Source organism: Sceloporus undulatus, chromosome 3 (genome assembly GCF_019175285.1).
Source record: "Sceloporus undulatus isolate JIND9_A2432 ecotype Alabama chromosome 3, SceUnd_v1.1, whole genome shotgun sequence".
NCBI classification, from domain to species: domain Eukaryota; kingdom Metazoa; phylum Chordata; class Lepidosauria; order Squamata; family Phrynosomatidae; genus Sceloporus; species Sceloporus undulatus.
The window spans coordinates 31,150,411-31,172,497 of record NC_056524.1 but is presented as its reverse complement, the minus strand read 5'-3'; the positions used below and the strand labels follow the sequence as shown (position 1 = coordinate 31,172,497).

The 22,087-nt window shown below is 41.1% G+C and overlaps 1 protein-coding gene across 1 annotated transcript in view; it reads left to right on the top strand.

Annotated features, from left to right (window-relative positions):
* USP12 (ubiquitin specific peptidase 12) overlaps positions 1 to 19,185 on the top strand; it is a 52,051-nt gene extending 32,866 nt beyond the window's left edge. The window contains exons 5-9 of the mRNA XM_042459385.1: positions 9,160 to 9,236; positions 9,496 to 9,579; positions 13,794 to 13,991; positions 15,598 to 15,676; positions 17,299 to 19,185. Coding sequence (XP_042315319.1) covers positions 9,160 to 9,236; positions 9,496 to 9,579; positions 13,794 to 13,991; positions 15,598 to 15,676; positions 17,299 to 17,400 — 540 coding nt within the window. The 3' untranslated portion in view covers positions 17,401 to 19,185. The remainder of the gene's footprint in view (positions 1 to 9,159; positions 9,237 to 9,495; positions 9,580 to 13,793; positions 13,992 to 15,597; positions 15,677 to 17,298) is intronic.
* The last annotated feature ends 2,902 nt before the right edge of the window (positions 19,186 to 22,087 follow it).

Sequence of the window (22,087 nt, the reverse complement as noted above, 5' to 3'; positions counted from 1 at the left end):
TTGTGCTTGGAACAAATGCTAATTGACCACATCCTGGTTTTTTCCCCGAAGTTATCAGCAGTAGGATTTCTAGCAAATTAAATTGTAGATAAAATTATTAGCAATACGTTTGGTTTAAGTAGTAGACAAGGGTAGAGAAGAGTGATAAAGAAATGATGGTCTAATTCCTATTCTTTGTCCTGACTATAGAATATCAGAGTCAGATTTACTTTTGTCTTGATTCATCATTCAAAAATTGATTGAATGGGTATGCTGTAGTAGGAGTTAATCATCAAGATGCCAGCCAATATGTTTTATGTTCATACAAGGTTTGGCTAGACTTTTTTTAGAATGTATATTCCTTGAAATTTATAAATTCTTTTAATTAAGATATTCCTAAACATTTGTGTAGTGGACACAGAGGTAGGAGCAGCTGCATGGGACCTTGGATTCTCTCTAAGGTGCTGCTTCTCCTTCTTCCCTCTCAGTGTGGGTCTGGCTTCTAATACCTGTAGAAGTATTTTGGCACTAGCCCGGCTCCACCTGCAGCAATCTTATATAAACGTCTTCCTGCCAAAACTGCTAGTTCAGTGATGCCGATGCAGCAGTCCATAAAACTAGCAGGACATGACGAGGGGAGGACAAGTGGGGTTGAGTGCACAGATCGCCACTCAAAGAACTACAGTTAAAGTTATGCAAAGTTATGAAACCTCTCCATTGAAGCCCTCCTGGAAAACACTCCAGAGATAGCTTCCTTCCTGAGGGATGCAGGAAGGAGTGGAGGAGAAGAGCAGTCTGTTGCACTGGATACTGATCGGATGCAAGCCTGTAACAGTTCCATTTGCATTAGTTGCTCTGCTGTCAGTATTTATATACGGGGTATTACTATTAGAAACTGTGTTGTTAGAATTAGACACAAGAAACAAATTCTGTTCCCAATTTACCATCTCATTAATTTTCTGTTGCCCGCTAGAGAGTATGTAGGACTGTCTGAAAGTTACCAAGTGTTGCCTCACAGTCAATAAATCTAGCTTTCATAGTGGATGAGACTCCACTGAAAAAGCAGAGAGGAAACTTAAGAGGAAATTTTGAGAGGCACTTATTATTTATATAGTTCTTGGTGTTAATTGCCGTTAAATTGACTTTGATAGTGACCCTATGAAGGTCTACTTAGGGCTTGCAAACTAAGGCAGCTGTGGCTTCCTTGATCTGTGGCTCTCCACTTGTTATACAGTCTTCCTCTTTTCCTACTGCTTTTTACTACAAGGAGGAGGCCTGGAGTTCTGTTTCAGTAGCTACTTAAGACTACTGAATATGGTACAGCACAGCTGTGATAGGTTTGTGTTTTTGCTGGAGAATGTGGGCATCTACACCTGCAACAAAACAAATTGGTTGCTCTGTTGGAAGAGAAGGTCCAGCAACTTGAGGTCTGTGTATCTACTCTTCAGCTTATTAGGGAACATAAAGATTTTGTGGACAGAATGGAGCAAACTGTCCTGAAGGAAGAAACCGCAGGGAATGTCTCTTGCGGAAGAGGTCAGTTTCTAGACACAGGCAGTAGACATTTGGGGGTATGTAACACAGAAGTAGAAGGACCAGGGATTCATTCTGTGAGTTTGGAGCTACAGAATGAAAGCCTTCTGTCTCTTATCAGGGATGATGAGGAACAGCAACAAGAGCAACAGTATTGGAGAACATATAGGTGATGGTGGGAGATTCAGCACATGGAATGGCTACTGCCAATCCATAAGAACTGTGTGGTGGTGGTGGTAGGAGACTTGCTGAACAAAGAAATAGAAGCAGTGGTTTGTGGGCCTGTCAAGATGACCTGGAGAAGTGTCTGACCCCTGGAGCAAAATTTCTGATGTAACAGAGAGGATGAAAAGATTCATCAAGCCCACTGATCGTACCTTTCCTGTTGGTCCACATGGGATGCACAGGTTTATCTTTGTTTCTCCTCCAAGTTGAAGAGGAGAAGGAGCCTAGGAGAATGGAGAGGAAATAGTGGATGTGAACAACCAGCTTCACAGATAGTGCTGCCAGAAACAATTTGCTTCTTTTACCATAGTCTGCAGTTTCAGGAAGACAAGGGAACTCTGGCAATGGCTGGATTGCACGTCACAGCAATTGTCAGGAACGTTTTTTGCCCAGAGTCTCAAAAATCTTGATCAGGGGGCTTTAAACTGAGTTAAACCAGGGGGAGGGAGACAGGATCTTGAGGGCAGGAGTTCATCAAGTGCTGGAGATAATAGCCTGTTATACAGGGAACAAAGCAAATAATACAAGAATGTGACAGTGTGAGGGGGAAAATGAGGGGAAAACTCGAGGGAATGGCTGATGGTCTTAGATTTCCTAACAGTGGACTCTATACCAAAACAACTTGAAGGCACACAACAACAGCAACAACATGCACTAGTGTACAACAGTGGTTCCCAACTTTGGTCCTCCAATTGATTTGGACTTCAGCTCCCATAATTCCTGGACTATTGACCAAGTTGGCTGGGGTCTCTGCAAGATGAAGTTCAAAACAAATAATGGACCAAAGGTTGGGAACCACTGTTGTTACCATAGAATCATAGAATCATAGAATCATAGAGTTGGAAGAGACCACTAGGGCCATCCAGTCCAACCCCCTGCCATGCAGGAAATCCAAATCAAAGCATCCCTGACAGATGGCCATCCAGCCTCTGTTTAAAGACTCCAGGAAGGAGACTCTCACCCTCCGAGGGAGTGCATTCCATTGTTGAACAGCCCTAACTGTCAGGAAGTTCCTCCTAATGTTCAGGTGGAATCCTTTTCTGCAGCTTGCATCCATGTTCCGGGTCCTGTTCTCGGGAGCAGCAAAAACAAGCTTGCTCCCTCTTCAATATGACATCCCTTCAAATATTTAAACAGGGCGATCATATCACCTCTTAACCTTCTTTTCTCCAGGCTAAACATCCCCAGCTCCCTAAGTCGTTTCCTCATAGGGCATGGTTTCCAGACCTTTCACCATTTTTGTCGCCCTCCTTTGGACACGCTCCAGTTTTCTCAATGTCCTTTCTGAATTGTGGCGCCCCGAACTGGACACAATATTCCAGGTGGGGCCTGACCAGAGCAGAATAGTGGCACTATTACTTCCTTGATTAGACACTATACTTCATTGATGCAGCCTAAAATAGCATTGGCCTTTTTAGCTGCCGCATCACACTGTTCACTCATGTTCAACTTGTGGTCTACTTGGACTCCTAGATCCTTTCACACGTAGTTTCATTCAGCCAGTGTCACCCATCCATATCTGTGCATTTTATTTTTCCGCCCTAAGTGCAATACCTTACATTTCTCCGTGTTGAATTTCATTTTGTTAGCTTTGGCCCAGCTTTCTAGTCTATTCAGGTCATTTTGAATCTTGATCCTGTCCTCTGGGGTAGGCTATTCCCCTAATTTGATATCATCTGCAAATTTGATAAGTATGCTTCCAATTCTGTCATCCAGGTCATTGATAAAGATGTTGAATAGCACTGGGCCCAGGACAGAGCCCTGTGGGAACCCACTGGTCACTTTTTCTCCAGGATGAAAGGAGCCATTGTTGAGCACCCTTTGGGTTTGGCCGGTCAACCAATTACAGATCCATTTAACAGTTCCTTTGTCTAGCCACCATTTTACAAGCTTGCTTGCAAGAATGTCATGGGGAACTTTGTCAAAGGCCTTACTGAAATCAAGATATACTATATCCACATATACTATATCGTGTGCGTTCAAGTCATTTCTGACTTATGGGATCCCTAAACCTATCAGAGGATTTCTTGGTAACTTTCTTCAGAAGGAGTTTGCAATTGTCATCCTCTGAGGCTGAGAGTGTGTGACATGCCCAAGGTCACCCAGTGGGTTTCCATGACCGAGCAGGGATTCAAACTGGTTTCCCAGTGTCATAATTCAATACTGAAACCACTACACCACAGTGACTGCAACACGTAGAGCATGGGAAATAAACAAGATGAACTCTTAACACAAAAGAGCAGGCATATTGTATAGGCATCACTGAAACTTGGTGGGATGAGTCTCATGATTGGAATGTAGTAAGAGGGACATAATCTATTTCAGAGAGATAGACCAAACAGTAAGGCAGAAGGAGTAGCATTCTATGTCAAGGATCTTACACCTGTGAAACTAAGGTTTCCCTGCAGACAGGGTCTAACCTCCTGTATTCTGGGTTAGCGCCTCCCAATTTGCTCCTGTAGGACGTGTCTCTTTGAGCCAGCATTTTTTCCTTTCGCCGAAAGCGGTTTTGAGAGTTTTCCTGGCCTCCCTGCTTCTCCTCTCTCCTGCCTTTCCCCACTTCCTTGGTGGTGGGCATGGCGAGAGGACCCCAAGACCATGGGTGAATATATTTACCACAATATATTTAAAACAACTATGTAACAGAAAATCAACCAGTTGTACACACACAAAAAAAATACAGCAATAATATCCATTGGGCAAGACTTGTTTCAAATTTCATATACTGAAATTATTGATTAGTTCACCTGTTTTCACTGATCATTGGAAGGGCGGTTATACAAATAAAATTTTTATTATTATTATTATTATGTTTTCCTGGATCCAAAACTGTGGCAGAATTTAGAGCTACATTCCTTGAGATGACTATTCCCAGGATGTTTTTATGGCCATTTCATGATCATTCATCAGTCAAAATCGGCAACACACATGGGATCCTTCAAAAGTCAAAAAATAATATATAAAAGGATACATAGTATATTAGTCAATAGCAATAGTAAGTACATTTCTCTACCGCTTATCAGTGCACTTAAGCACTCTCTTGGCGGTTTACAATATAAGCAATTGCCCCCAACAAGCTGGGTATTCATTTTAGCGATCTTGGAAGGATTCCAGACTGAGTTTGACCCTGAGTCTCTGGCTCTTGTTGCCAATTCGCGACCTTCACACGAAAACGGGGACTTTTCAGAGCTTTTCGTGTGATTTCCGCGCCTTGCTCTAATTCAGTGCCTTTTCCGTGCCTTTGGCCAGTTTTCAGCTGCAGCCTGCTGCAGAGCAACCAAAACCCTTTGGAGTGTAACAGTTTTTCAGCCAAGAGGGCTGGAGAAAACTCTCTCTCTCTCTCTCTCTCTCTCATGACTGACTCCCTCTGAGAGCCAGGATGGAGCAAGCCTGTTTGGGGGAATAGTTCACCACATCAGAGAGAGACAGTGATTATTGCCCCCCCCCCCGGCATTCTCAGGCTCCAGGGGCAAAAGTGCTGGAAAAAGGCAGGGAGTGAGGGATCTTGGCTGGCTTAATCCCAATTGCCTTGGATTTCCAAGTAAGACATAAGTTTTTAAGGCACACAAGGCAATAGTTGACAATGGTATTGGCTTGATGTTGTGGACTTCTGTGTCTGCCTGAGAGTGACATTTGAATTCCTGAATCCTGAGCTTGGGCAGAGTGCCCCAAGCCTACCTCTCAGGGTTGTTGTGTACTGTGAGGACCATTTGGGTTGTGTGATGTGAATGCGATGTCCTGACTCTGTGTGTGTGTGTGGTGTGTGTGTGTGGGTGTTAGTGATTAAATCTGCCTCTGAGCATGGGCAGAGCACCTGGTCAGTTGGCACCCCTGCTGCCCTGTCTTCAAGAATTTGTTTTGTGGCTCTCTTTTCGTTCCCTTTTCCATTGCCATCCATACTGCAGAAATAATCCAGTTTGGCACTGCTTCTAACTGCAAGGCTCCCTGCGATGATGGGATTCTGGGCAAACCACCAAGCCCAGAATTCCATGGCATGGAGCCCTGGCTGCCAGTAAAAGCAGTGTTTCAACATGTCACAACAAACTACAATTCCCAGGATTCCCTGGTTTGACAAGGGAATTGCCTCCACACTTCCAGATCACAGCCACAGAGAATGAGTCTACAGGATATCAGTGTTGCCATTAAGTCCACTTCTCAGCTGCATTTGGATTTAATAATGATAATATGGGTGATGATGATGATAGTGAGATAGATCTTGGAGCACCTTTGAGTCTCACTGAAAGAAAAGTTGGCAGCATGAACTTTCCTAGACTTAAGCGTATTTCCTCAGATGCATGGGAATTGTATCATTGTGGCACCAGAGCTCTTTCTCACAAAACTACAATCCCCAGGGTTCCCAGCACTGAGCCAGGGCAGTTAAAGCGGTCTCAAACTGGATATTTTCTGCAGTATGGATTGGACCTTGAGCATTTTTAATAACAAAGGTCCAAACACTGCAGAAATAATCCAGTTGTGACCGCTTTAACTCTCGGCTCAGTGCTAAGGAATCCTGGGAATTGTAGTTTGTTGTGGCACCAGAGCTCTTTTTGATAAAGAAGGCTCATGTCTCACAAAAACTACACTTCCCAGGGTTCCCTAGCACTGAGCCAGGGCAGTTAAAGCAGTCTCAAACTGGATTATTTCTGCAGTGTGTCTTGGACCCAACTCAGGCTGCATCTTCACTCCAGACTCCAGGAGACAATTCCCAGGATTCCCAAGTACTGAGCCATGGCAATTAAAAGGGTTTCAAACTGGATTTATTTCTGCAGTGTGGTTGCATCTGAACACATTTCTATTTGGCAAAAAGCTTCCTGAACCCCCTTCATGTCAAAATAAATCTTAAAAGGACTGAAAGATTCTTTGTGTTGGTTCAGTGGTGATTTTGAGAGTTGAAATAAGTTACAATTATTTTTATTCAATTATATTTACGTTTATTTGCAAAATATCTGCCATTTTAACATATGGGAATTTTTTGGGAATTGTGACTGAATTTCGTGTGATCTGGGGGGATTCAGCGGGTTTTGGACAGGCATTTCCGGGAATTATTTCGAGGCTTGTTGGCAACACTGCTCTGGCTGGTATGTGAACTCACAACCTTGGGCTTGTGAGTGAGTGGCTGCAGTACAGGCATTTAAGCACTGCCACCACCAGGGCTCCTGATGTCAAGGTATATACATGTAACACTTACATTACCCTTAGTTGGAGTTAATACTTAAATACTCATGATTTTTCCAAAGTTTTCTTCAAAATACCAATACCACATTCTCAGTATGAATACATGTAGCACACTGAATTTGTTTCAAATGTGTAATCCTGGATTAATAATGTCATTACTCACCTGAGTGGTCATGGAGGCAGCTAATGTGAGCAAAGAGTACTGCAAAGTAGGATAATGTTAACCAAGATAACTGCAAGAAGCCCTTATATCAATTTTAATGTATAAAATTTATTAATTTCATAAAGGGGTGCATTCCATTATCCAGTGTATTTGTTGCGATGTGCCCTGGTGCCTTTTCCTTTTCTGAACCCAGCTGGCATCTCTGGAATTTCTTGTACCATATATGGTAGGAGTCTTTGTTGCAGAATTTTGAGCATGACTTTGCTTGCATGTGAAATTAATGCAATCATCCCATAATTATTGCATTCTTTTGTTCTCCTTTTGGGGGTGGGGGGTGGGAATGTATATTGATTGTCTGTGTCTTTTTGGGTAGATTGTAGAAGTTCTGTTGGTATGTCATCTATAAAGGTAAAGGTAGTCCTTAGACATGAACGTTTAGTCTTAACTTGACCATAGGGGGTGGTGCTCATGTCTGTTACTAAGCCAAAGAGCCAGCATTGTCTGAGGACTACTCTGATGGGCATGTGGCCAGCATGACTGCACCGAACGCTGTTAACTTCCCACTGAAGTGGTACCTATATACCTGCTTGCATTCGGGTGTTTTCGAACTGCTAGATTGGCAGAAGCTGGGACTAGTGACAGGAGCTCATCCCCATCATACGCGCTTGGTCCTCAAACTGGCAACCTTAATTGTCAAAATGGTGTGTCTTAACTATATGCCATCACATCTCACTATATCTAATGATTTATTCTTACCAAATGCTTTGATGGCTGGGGGTAGCTCTGATGGCAGGTGTGTTGCGCACACACAGCCCCGTGTCTGTGCCTGCTGGTGTTGTTGTTGGTGCACTTTGCAGTGCATGTAGTGAGCACTGTTGCTTGTTCTGGGGCCCCAATACCAGGCCAGCTGATTACAACATGAGTGCCACTGCCAACCACGGTGGTGAGGTGGGGGTGGAGTAGCATCATGATCACTGGGATCACCGATGTGCTGTATGGGCAGTCAGTCATGTGATTGAGCAGGGTGTCGAAATGGGCTAGCAGCTGGGTGGGACGAGGGAAGCGATTGGCTGCTGCTAGCAGAGCATCTGTGTGCTCATGTCCACACATTTGGAGCAGTATGCAGGGAAAAATGGTATGGTGGGCAGCTTGAAGCCACAGTTGCTCCATTTTTGTGGGTATGTTCTTGTAGCAGGAGAGGGGCAGTGTGGACTGCAATCCTTTGTCAGCCTATTGTGGGAGCCAGTGCAGTCAGCATGTTCTCTCTGTGACTCTGTGACTGAAATCGCAGGGAGAGTCACTTTCCCCCCTCTTTTTGCTTTGGGTATATAGGCTTTGTAATTATTCAGTATTGGCAGATAAGGAGATCGGCAAGTTGTCATTCCATGTTTCCTCCAGCTGCGCCACTTGTTAAGGGCTTTTCAAGATCAGTTGCCTTGATTGCAATTTTTTTTATATTCTGCTTTTCTCCTGATATCAGACCAAAAGCAGCTTACTACATAGATTGACAGAAAAATCTTGCTGAAAACCTGATGTTAAAAATGTTGTTAAAAATATGTAAAGTCGATATGTGCCAACAGCTATTGGGTCAGAATGCACAACGAAGCCATTGAAATACACAAACACCTGGACAACTTCAACAGGAAAGAAGAAATCTTTAAAATGAACAAAGTATGGCTACCAGTCCTGAAAGACAGAAAAATCAGGACTCAGCAAATGCAAATGAAAAACCACACAGGGTCAGGGATTTTTCTAAGCAGACTGATCACTAAACAAACACCAATCCTCTTTGCATATCCTCCCACACTAAGGCCTTGCCATCAACAACAAAACAATACACAGATTAACATGGAAATCACTCCTTCCTACCCAGGGTCACACAGCATTCTCCATGCCAGCATTCTCTGAAGATGCCAGCAACAGATGCTGGCGAAACGTCAGGAATAAACTCTTCTAGAACATATACACATGCCCATGAAAAACCCACAAAAAACTATGTCATAAAAAATAATTGTTGAGATCGTGTATTAAAAAATGTTGTATGGGGCAAAAGAATAATTCCAGCATTTCTTTTTAATTTCCAGATAAGCAGCAAAGATGAAGATTTCTTAGATCTTTCTGTTGATGTGGAGCAAAATACTTCAATTACACACTGTTTAAGGTATGAAAGAGACCTGACTGCTGGTTCTGTCTTCCTACATAAGTAACTATAAAGGTGAAATAGGTTATGTCTTACTGGACTACTTTATGCAGGTTTGGGGAATATCTGGTGTTTGCATTTCATTGAACTGTGCATATTCACTAATAATTGAATCTGTACCACTAAATATCATTATGCTATATGGTTGTTAAGCTATTGGTATAATTTGTTCTTTAGCTGAAGTCTGTCTTGCATTTTGATGTATGTTCTTCTGTCTTAGGGGTTTCAGCAATACAGAAACTCTGTGCAGCGAATATAAATATTACTGCGAAGAGTGTCGCAGTAAACAGGAAGCACACAAAAGGTACATATTGTAGATTTTAGACTTTGTTAGCAGTTTATCTAAATGTTTCATTTTCTGTCATATTTTGAAGGTGCAGTTTTGATAACAAGCTCAATAAATATACTGCCTTTATTATCTAGCATGCTTGAAGTTTAGTGGAATTATTTATTTAAAAGTTTGACTCCTGCCATTCAGTGGTCCATAGCCCTAACATTTTATGATCATGTAGTATTCTAATCCATCCATAACTATCCTCACTCCTGCTGCCTTCCCTATTGTATTTTGTTTTAAAAATAATTGGCTAAAGTTCCAGATGTTACCACAATACTTAATGTTCAATCACATATACAATTCATATTCCCATTTTTGAGTGACTGGAAAAAATAATGAGATATTGTTATAGCATTCAAAGGACAAGGTAAGCATAGTAATTTTTAAGAATATTGACACTTTCATCAGTTTTGTGGAATAAGGTTTCACTATTACATAGGGGAATCAATCAAAATACATATTCTTCCTTCTTTTAGGATGCTATTATATTTTCATCAACATTATTTCCAGGGTACTCACACTGCTTTAAGAAAAGCCTTTTACTAGAGTATACAGTCATCCCTCCATATTTGTGGCTTTGATATTTGCGGATTTGATTATTCACGGATTTCATTAATATGTTCTCTCTAGGACTGTCTAGGTCCTCCAGTGCATCTCTGTGGTCAACTTTAACTAAAAGTTACACTGAAAGACCATTTGTAGCTATTCCAGTGCCATTCTATGGTCAGTGTATGTTGGACATTGACCACAGTGTTGCCCTGGAGGACCTAGAGATTCCTAGAGAGGTGTCCTCTCAGGTAAAAACAGTGTTTTTGTTATTTGCGGTTTTCCATATTCATGGGGGTCTTGTTCCCCTAACCCTAGCGAATATGGAAGGACAACTGTATTTTCATACAGTGCTTCAGCTTTTTGCTCAGCTAACTATAAAACAGACACAATCTGCATGGATATTATTCAAAGAATTGAAAATTCACAAAAGAAACCAAGGCCTGTTCTGCACGGGCAAAAAGTAGGTGCTCGGCACGTACTAGGGTTAGAAAGAGGCATCCTTTCCAGACGCCCCTAACCCTAGTACGTGCCGAGCACGTACAAAATGGCGGCACCCATTCTACATGGGCGCTGCCATTTTGACGTAGTGGATGCTTAGCGTCCGCACGTCTCGGTGCAGTAATGATGCCACAAGTGCGCCATTGGCACCTTGCGGCATCAATACCGTACCACAAAAAGAAGCTGCTTTTTGCAGCTTCTTTTTACTGCGCAGAGTAGCCGTGTGGTTTGGCCGCTGCGGCTGCTTCGTGCCGCAAATGAGGGTGCTTTTGGGTGGTCTGTAAAGCGCCCAAGTCATCAGACTGTGAAATACAGGAGAGAAGTTGGTGATTTCCTTGTACTCTGATTATTCAACATATTTTTAGAGATAATTATATAGAAATTGCAGCCACTGAGGAATACCATTGGTCGAAACATGTCTGGCTGAAAACTATATTGGAGTGGAATCACAGAACATTCTGCTTGAAAACTATATTAAAGGGTAACCACAGAACATTTAAGTCTCTCAACACAGGCTTTGTTTTCCAGGCTTTTTGTGATTATAGAGACTGATTATTATTTCCTAGAGATCACAGAACCTTAGTCCTCATTTTACATATTTCATGTTTTTATGTCTGCTACAATTTTTATGCTACTTGGTTTGTTTTGTGAATTTTAAATAGCAGATAAATACTTTGGATACTACCCACACAAATTGTGTCACTTTTTAGAATACCTAACTCCTTTTTTCTTTTTCTTTCCATCACATTAGCAGTGTACCTCTTTGTTGTTGTTAAATTAAAATAGACAACACAGATCATTTAATTTTATGCTCCTGACCAGGTAGTGCCCCAGAGAGCACTTCCCATCAGGTTTTTCATGCTGCTTTGCCTCATAGATAAAACAAATAATTATTTTTAGCTTTTATCTCCTAACTGAAAACACAAGGAATCCACTTGGGCAAATAATCACAGAACAGTGTTTTGTTTACAGATCATCTATAGTAACATTTTGATGGATATGATTTTATAGATGTACTTTTGAAAAAATGTCCATGATGATGATCTATGTTTGAAACTAATATGAGCTATTGGGCTGAATAGAATTTCTTACTCTTCTATATCCAAGTTATGAATACAACTGAATTGTGGCAAATCAATGAAGGCCATTTGTGGAATGTTACTTGATATTCCTGAACAGAAACTAGCACTCTCTCTGAATGGAATATTCTCCAACTCTGTCTCTAGTGACCCTAGATCTGCACTATGATATGAAAATTTCTAGCTGCAGTTGGGCTACAGTTGATGGGAAATGAAAGTGGTTGTCCCCAAGAGCTCATCTGGGTTGTATGAGTAGCACCACCAAAAAAAGTGGAATGGAGGAGAAAAGAACAGGAGAATGAAAAGGAATCAAAACACACTTAGAATAGTTTATAAAACTATGATTGGGGGCAAGCAACTTGTGACTGTCCAGATATTGTTAGGCCACAACTCTCATCAACCACAATCAGCAAAGCAAGCGGTAAGGGATTATGGGAATTTTAGTTCAAAAACAATTTAAGAGCCATGGTTTTCACATATCTGCTTTTAAGTAATGTAAATAATTTAAAGAAATAGTACCGTTGTTTAGCCTTAATCTACTGTCAATTAGTGTTTTGAAAGTATTAGTATTTTGAGGTGTTTTTTCCTGTTTACACTCTTCACAGAGTGATACATTTAAATAAATTTACACTATATTAAATAAACAACTCACTGTATTAAACAAGAAATTCCATTTCATCATATCTTTATAGTGGTGAAGAGATTCCATACGTTACCTCTGTTATGTTATATTTTGATCTAGTGCACAGACCACTCTACATCTCACTGAAAGTGTGTGATCCATTCCATGAGGATATTACATAGTTTTGCTACATTGCTTTCAGATGAATTGCTACAAATTAACAGCTATAGAGGACTGATTTGTATTGCAGGCAATCATAGTTCAGTTTGTTCAGTATCAAAGATATTTATATTGTGCAGGGATTGTTGTTTTTTATGCACTCCGATCCTATTTTCATTTTAGCATAATTTGGAAGCAGTCCCATGGGCATTGGAGTATTTTGGATGTTCCTTTTCCAACAGCTATATACTAAACCATCCAGCTGCTTTTTAATCAATATTTTAAATAGTTTGTAATCTGCTATGCATAAATCATGGGTCATTATTTGAACATTACTTTGGAAGGTGCAGCTACAGTAATCATGGTTTTATTGTATACATAGTCTTCAGTGGTTGGTAGTCTTAATTGTTGAGAAAGTGTCTCGATGTTGGGATTCATTTTAATCATGTTTAGTGGTTGTACATTCTCTTCAAAAAAACACACCTGAGATGTCATGAAATCTTGGAAATCAGTGTGTTGATGAGCTTCATTTTGTTTCAGGGACCTTGAGACTGTAGTACATGCACTGGTAACCTCACACCTTGATTTCTGCAATACACTCTACATGGGGTTACCCTTGTGTTTGGTCCGGAAACTTCAGTTAGTTCAGAACATGGCAGCCAGACTGGTCTCTGGTACATCCAGAAGAGACCATATAACACCAATCTTAAGATCACTCCACTGGCTGCCCATCAGTTTCTGGGCCCAGTACAAGGTGTTGGTTATTACCTTTAAAGACCTAAATGGCTTGGGTCCAACCTATCTTCAGGACTGCCTCCTTCCATATAATCCTCCCCGCACACTTAGATCCTCGGGGGAAAAATTGTTACAGCCTTGTTAAACAAGGCTGTCTACAACCTCCCAGAGGACGTTTTTAGCCATCGCCCCCAGATTGTGGAATGGCCTGCCAGACGAGATACGTCATATTACCACTCTACACAGCTTTAAAAGAAGCTATAAAGACAGATCTCTTCCTTCAGGCCTTTCCTGAATAGTTCTCCAGCCATCAGAAGGAAAATCTAATTTCTGACCTCTGACTTCACCACAGTTTATCAAATTGTTTTTAAGTATGTTTTATGTTTTAAATTCCACATTGTTTAATTGTATTTTAAGTGGTGGGTGGGTTGAGGGTTTTAACCTTACAAGCCGCCCCGATTGCATTTTGTAGCAAGGCGGGATATAAATTATTATTATTATTATTATTATTATTATTATTATTATTATTATTATCATTTCAGAATGAAAGTGAAAAAACTGCCCATGATTCTGGCTCTCCATCTGAAGAGATTTAAATATATGGATCAGCTACATCGATATACAAAACTTTCTTACAGGGTAGTATTTCCCTTAGAACTTCGGCTGTTTAATACATCAGGAGATGCCACTAATCCTGACAGAATGTATGATCTTGTGGCTGTGGTGGTTCATTGTGGAAGGTAATAAAATATGGTGTGACCCATTACAGTGAACCTTTGGTATCCACTGGAGTTTGGTTCCAGGACCACCTGTGAATAGCAGAATCCATGGATGCTCAAGTCTCATTAGAATCAATGGCATAGTAAAATGGCACCCATTATATAAAATGGCAACATCAAGATTTGTTTTTTGGAATAGGATGCTTGAATCCATGGATAAAAAATATGTTGATATGGACGGGTAACTGTACTGTTGTTGGCAGACTAGAAAATACAGCTATATCTGTTAACAAGCAGATATGTTCCTGGGTATTTCTTCTTTAACAGAAAATTTGGTATCAGAGGCAGAAATAATATAGAGGCAAAGCAGACCAGAGGCTTGGAGTGGCCTCTGGGAGCTCTAGTGCTGATCAACCTGGGACTATGGCGACTGGATGCTGCAGTCCCGCAGCCAGCCAGTGACAAAGAATATTTTTTCAGCGCTCCTTTTTTGAGCTGGTTTTGGGCTGCCTTAAGAAGCCTGTTCTTTCCTGCTCGTCTGTTTCGGGCCATAGAAAGATTAGGGGTAGGTTCCTACACTACAGAAAATAAGAGCAGTTTAGTGTGTTTCAGCAAACTCTTTATCCAAAGCTGACGTGAAATGAAAGAACCAGGTCAGGTGATCCATCTGTAAAAAAACCAAAAAGATTTTGAACTTTTCCAAAATGCATCCAGGAATTTTTTTTTCTTTCACAAGCCTCCACTTTTCCTAGGATTTCCATTTTAATATCCAGATCTGGGAACAGAGAGTGAGGCAAGATTGTCTGCTTTACCCTTTTCTCTCTGTTTTGTTGTTCACACACAGTTATTGAAGGATTCTGGAGGCAGTTACTGTTTACCTTGTCTTTTATAGACAGACATGTATACTTAGAGTAGGATCAGCTGGAGTAGAATAACCATTCTTTCCCAACTCAAGCTTTATTGCAATGTTTATTCAAACAAGCTGGTGCAACCTAATACTAAAATTTTGTTTTTCTAGCCCTCCTCCACCATCTTCCCAGTGTTGCTGCTGCTAAAAACTGTCCATCTTAGACAGAGCAGCAGGAGGAAAAGACAGATAAATGGGTCCAAGAGCAAATCAAGAATGAACTCTGCCTAGAAGCTAATATGATTAAATTGATATAATCCACTAGAAAAGGCAGTAATGCTTGGTAAGGTAGAAGACAGTAGGAAAAGAGGAAGACTGCATTGCAGATGGATAGACTTAATCAATGAAACCTTGAGTTTGTAAGATCTGAGCAGGGGTGACTTGGAGGTCTTTCATTTATAGGGTCACCATAAGTTTAAGTTTATTTGATGGCATTTAACAATAGCAACGAATATTGGGAGTATAAGTGAAAATGAGGAGATGCTTCATCCACACAGACTGGCTCTCCTTAGTCATCAAAGAATACAGATCTTATTTCTCAGAATCATAAAGTGTCTTAAAAACAAAAAATACTTATTGACAGAGTCAAGTGAGTAGCTTTACTTTTAAAGAGAAAATAAGTAGAGGACATTATCAAAGTTGTTTGCAACATTAATAATGGTAAGAAGAAAGTGCACCTAAAGTTAAACTTTAGTATAAAAATTGTTTTCTTCTTCACAGTGGACCTAACAGAGGACACTATATTGCAATTGTGAAGAGTCATGATTTTTGGTTGCTTTTTGATGATGACATTGTAGAGGTAAGGATTCTAGATTTACTAGATTTCAGTTATTTTATAGCACCTGTTCTGTTTTCCTTAGATTTTCTGCAGTGTGGGAGGCACTCTTTTGTTCTGGTTCTTGCTCCTCCCTCATATGTCACAGACAGGGCTTCAACCTGACAGTGAACCATATCACCCTAAGAGAGGGCAAGTCACACCTTCCCAGTTCCATCTTGCCTCACCTTGGATCAGGACAGGGTATTTAGCACTCTGGCTAAAGTCTAAGATTGGAATAGAATCACTGGCTGAACATCATTATTACCTGAGGTTTTACTATCCTAATGAGGATGATCAACCTCAGTTCCATTTTTTTTATTTTGTTGGTTGTAGAACCATTATTTATCCCAGCCTTTACCACCCTTATGAGTATGGTCATGCCAGGTGTCATGGGGAATGAATGCAGTTTAGTCCTCATATGAAGAGTCTGTAATTTACTGTGTCTGAGCAAACACCATCAGGGTACACAGAAGGTTCAAATCAACCAGTTCTTTCTGAGGCTCTGATGTTGGGTTTGTAGGTGCTGCTGAAGCAGCAGTAGAGGGTAGTGTAGTGTCGTGTTCTGGAGTGTGAAGGAACTGACTGGCACAACTTCAAGTGTGCCCATGTGTGGCAGATGCTTTCACTTCCTTCCTTCCCCTGCTTATTAATGGTTAGGACCTTCCCTGGGAGTCGTGTGACTCATTCTCCCTCATAGCCAGGCAGGCTGTGGATTCAGTGGAAGTGGGTGAGTATGTGGAAGCAGCAGTGACTCCATTAGCCCAAAATGGAAGGCCAGTTAAACTCAACAACAAAAGGCATGAAAACATTCGCTAACCTAGTAAAATGCAGCTCTCCAGTGCTGAGGAGCCTTCTATGGCCAGGAGCAATAAAACATTCCAGAAAAGGTTCCCTCTCTGAGTCTTTGTTGCCTGCCCAAATGGTGAGGTAATCACTTGTGTAGGTCCCAGCATGAAGGATTGCCTCCCTACACTGCAGGAAAATGAACTATTGGTACTCACTCACAGTGAAGGTTCTCTTTTTTTATACAGAGGCTGGATGGCCATCTGTCAGGGATGCTTTGACTGAGATTTCCTGCATGGCAGGGGGTTGGACTGGATGGCCCTTGCGGTCTCTTACAACTCTATGATTCTATGATTTCTGCAATTGTGGGGCAAGAATCCTTCCCAAACTGGTTGGTGGAGGTCTTGGGTTTTTTTAGCCACTAGCAGTATTTGGAGTTTTGTCATACCATCTCTGGGAAGATGGGACTGGCCCACCCAACTTTGGGTGGTAATGGTGATTCACAATGAAGCACAAAGGAAGAGCCAGATCCACATGAAGAATTCCCTCCCCACAATTGCAGAAAAGGAGCCTTCATGGTGAATGCTAATGCTCCATTTTAGATACTGTAACCTCTAAAACAATAGAAATGTTTACAAACTCTGCTCTAATGAGATCGTTATGGAGCTGTCTCAGACTGTTGTAGACTTCCATGCACTTTTTTTTTTAGTAGTGTATCTTCTTTTTTCCACATTCGTGGCTCAGTTATCTAAATTTTATTGCAAAGCTTAAGAGTTTATTTCAGATTTCCTTGGAAGTCATACCCTTCCATTTTGTTCCAGAAAATAGATGCACAAGCTATTGAAGAATTCTACGGGTTGACATCAGACATCTCAAAGAATTCAGAGTCTGGTTATATCCTCTTCTATCAATCTCGGGATTGACTGGATCTCTAGTGAAAAGTGACTTCTTGCCTCACTTCTTTTCTGGTGGAAAGAAAATACTAATATCTGTCTTTTTAAAACAACGGAATGGAGAGACTCGGGAGTGGTAGCATAGTTTGCACAGAACAAAGCCATGGTGTCAGAGAGGCTTTCTTCAACTCATCATATCATGTCACTTAATTTGCTCAGGTGTCTTGCTGACAGTGCTGATCCACCAGAAATGGCCGGTGGGGACAGAGAGGCCAGGCACTCTTGGAAGAACTTGCTATCAAGCAGCTAATACTATATATAGAAAATGTGATTAAAAGTCCATTTCAGCCAGTGGACATATTTTCATAGTCTTCAGTGTGCTTTGAAATTTTGCTAGTTTTGCATTGGAAGAAAGTGCAACAAAAGCAAAATTATGTTTGATATGCTATTTTTTGTTTCTTATTTCTGTTTATTAAAAATGCAACTGATTCTGTACACTAATTTTACCTATGTTCAGTTTCTAAGTTTTTTGCACATCTAATTAAAGCAAGTCATCCTAACTGTTGCCTTCCTGGCTAGAATAAATTAATAGAATATGATGTTGGTACTAGAATCAAGAAGGCAAGTAAGTTTTGCTTCTGATGAGAAGCTTACATTACAGTAATATGTACCTCTGTGGAAGCAGGTTTGGATTTTAAACTCCCTATTGGGAAGAATTTGGTTTATAGCTATAGTTTTATTTTTATTTAAGCATTATTGCAACTTATAGAAGTTATGTATTTTGTATTCTTCTCAGTTCCAACATTTGTGGATTCTAGATTTGTAAATTACCTGAACAGACTAAGAATATTCTATTTCATTGATAATTTAAGAGATTTATCTCATTTCTCAATGAAACCTTCATAACGCAAAGTAACTGGAGAAGGAATAGGTCTTGCTTCTTCCATGAGGAACAAGTATCTCTTGCTGTATATTTGACATGGTTATTTAAGGAGTTTGAAATTAAACTTTACTTTGGCATTTTAAAACAGAGAATTTGTTTTATTACCGTAAAATGTTAGAGCATTGATAAATGTGCCAGGATTTTTGTTCTCTTTTTTATTACAAATCTTTAAAAAAAAATTACTAATATGTATGTTAAATCCCAGGAAGAACCAGAGAGACAAGTGTATGTGTAATACCTGGACTTAGTTGTAACATTAATTGAAAATGTACAATAGCTTCAGAATGATTTGATTTTTTTTTTTTTTTGGTTTATCATTGCAATGGATGTAAGCATCCCAGATGAATATTGGATTAAATATTCTGAAAGTAAAGATGTGACTAAAGACTTCTTACAATCCTATAATGACTCTGTTCTGTAATTTTTTAAAAGTAATAACAATTGTCTTGGAGATTTGATTGGAACCTTACAACAAGGGACAATGTGGAACTATGCTCTTCTAATTGACTCTTTGTACATCATCATTGTTATGTCTGACAGTGGCTGAATGTAACTTCTTACAAAAAAAGATTGAATGCACATTCCTAATAAGAGCTATTATGCCTTGATATTTCAGAATATGGGGTTTTTTCATTGTCATTTTGTTTTGTTGGCCATGTTAAAATGTAAATCTGTTTTCTGTCTGCTGCTACAATTAATGTATTTACTTGCCCTGTTTTATTTAGCTCAGGAAAATGATTTCATATACCCAGATAGATTTTTAACAGGATCACCAAGTGAGCTATTTTATTCAACAAACGTGAAAGGGTCATGTCAAATTGTAAAGATCTTTTTATATATATACATATACATATAAAATGAACGTTTCTGAAGCCTTGTTTTGACCTTTTATTTTCTTATGTACCTTGCTTGTCTGAAGTACCAGCATTGCAAAAATGAGCATTACAAGCCTTTGAGGGAAAAAAATTGTGAGGTGTTCTAGAGGTGCAAATTATGTGGTCATTAGGGTGAAATTCTGTACATGTGTACCTCATATTAAGCCTAATTAAACACCATGAAACTTACATTTGAGTAGATCTGAATGGGATTGCTTTATTAGTGAACTTCGTGTCTCAATGAAAATAGTTGCACAAACCACTAAATAACTTTGACTCTTATTGGGACTAAGTAAAGCCTAAATGTGGAATTGTTGAAATCCAGGAGTGGGCAACCAGAGAGGCTTTCAGAGCCATTTTCATTTCCTCTTCATCCCATGTGGCCTATACCCACTGCAACAATTAGACAAAAGCAGAGATTTCTGGTCATTTTTGGGATATCTTTAAATTAAGATATGCTTAGTTCAAAACAAAAGTGAAAAATTCAGATTGTCTCATGGCTGTTCTGAGGGGAAAAAGAGGAGGTTCCAAGGATTGTTGCGACTCAGTCTTTTAACACTAAGCTATGGTTTATTACTACGTGTGAACTTTCCTAATGTCTAAAAATCAAAGAATTACTTAGGCCTGAAGCAGACAAACAAAAAAGACTGTGCCGGGACTGCAGTGATTCCATGAGGCTGCTTCTGAAGCTGGCTGCTGCTGCTGTCCCAAACCCTGCTGCCAGCAGGAGCAGTTTATTGCTGCTCATTTTTGTGCCAACTTTTCCAGATTGGAGTGCTCTCTGCGCAGCTTCTGGAAGGTTTGGGAGCATACCCCAATGCAGCCTGAAGCTGGCACTTTTTGCCCTTCTACTTTAGATTTCCACATGAGCATGAACCCTTTCCGAGGAAAGTTCTCCTAACTTGTTTCTTTTTAAACCAACTAGAATGCAACTGTTCATAAAATCATAGAGTTGGAAGAGACCCCAAGGGCCATCCAGTCCAACCCCCTGCCATGCAGGAACTCACAATCAAAGCATCCCAGACAGATTGCCATCCAGCCTCTGCTTAAAGACCTCCAAGGAAGGAGACTCCACTACACTCCGAGGGAGTGTGTTCCACTGTCAAACAGCCCTTACTGTCAGGAAATTCCTCCTAATGTTGAGTTGGAATCTTTTCCTGCAGTTTGCATCCATTGCTCTGGGTCCTGTTCTCTGGAGCAGCAGAAAACAAGCTTGCTCCCTCCTCAGTATGACATCCCTTCAAATGTTTAAACAGGGCTATCATATCACCTCTTAACCTTCCTTTCTCCAGGCTAAACATCCCCAGCTACCTAATTCGTTCCTCATAGGGCATGGTTTCCAGATACTTCACCATTTTAGTCACCCTCCTTTGGACACGCTCCAGTTTCTCAATGTCCTTTTTGAATTGTGGTGCCCAGAACTGGACACAATATTCCAGGTGGGGCCTGATCAAAGCAGAATAGAGTGGCACTATTACTTCACTTGATCTAGAAACTATAGTTCTATTGATGCAGCCTAAAATTGAATTGGCCTTTTTATCTGCCGCATCGCACTGTTAAATAAAAATAAATACAGTAAAAATTTTATATACCGCCCTTCCTATGATCAGGGCAGTGCACATCAGATCAAGACAATACAAATACATACATCAATAATACAATTACAATAAGACTATTAAAACCAATATTAAAACCTCATCAACCAGCTACCACTGCTGTCAGAGGGGGGGAAGACTAGCTGGAGCTTGTGTCAGGGAATGCTCGTCGGAACAGGAAGATTTTTAATTCCTTCTTGAACTGGGCCAGGGAGGTGGCCGAGCGGAGCTTTATGGGCAGCGTATTCTAGAGGGCCGGGGTGACGATGGAATATGACCTCCTCGTTGTGGAGGCTAGTCTAGCCCCTGGGACCCTCAGTAGTTGCTGCCCAGAAGTTCTGAGGGTGCGGGGCGGAATGTATGGGGAGAGGCGGTCCTCAAGGTATCCTGGGCCCAAGCCATGTAGGGCTTTATAGGTTATGACCAACACCTTGTATTGCGCCCGGAAGCGAATGGGCAGCCAATGCAGATCTTTAAGTACAGGTGTAATATGACTGGCCCTGGAAGTACCAGTGACCAGTCTGGCTGCCATATTCTGTACCATCTGTAGCTTCTGGGTGTGGTACAAGGGTTGCCCCATGTAGAGCGCATTGCAGAAGTCCAATCGAGAGGTTACCAGAGCATGTACTACCGTTTCAAGGTCCCTCTGGGCCAGGCTTGGGCGCAGCTGGCGAATAAGCCGAAGCTGATAACAGGTGCTCTTGACTGTCGCATCCACCTGCGCTGTAAGGTGAAGCGACGAGTCAAGAAGCACCCCCAGACTGCGCACAGAGTCCTTCACAGGAAGCGTGATCCCGTTCAGGACAGGTGGAACCACCGCCATTCCTGGACCAGGGGAACCTATCACAAGTACCTCCGTTTTCTCTGGATTCAGACTCATGTTCAACTTATGGTCTACTTAGACTCCTAGATCCCTTTCACATGTAGTCTTGTTCAGCCAGGTGTCCTCCATCCTTTATCTGTGCATTTATCCTCCCTCCCTAAATGTCATCTTTTGGCCTCTGAGGGAGAGAGAAGGCTGGCCCAGTTCCATCAGGAGCTAGCCTGAAGAAGGAGGCTCCTCCCTCCCTAACTGTCATCTTTCGGCCTCTGAGGGAGAGAGTAGGCTGGCCCAGTACCATCAGGGGCTAGCCTGAAGAAAGAGGCTCCTCCCTCCCTAACTGTCATCTTTCGGCCTCTGAGGGAGAGAGTAGGCTGGCCCAGTTCCATCAGGGGCTAGCCTGGAAGACAGAGGTCTCCCTCCCTAACTGTCATCTTTGCTTGAGGGAGAGAGTAGGTCTGGCCCAGTTCCATCAGGGGCTAGC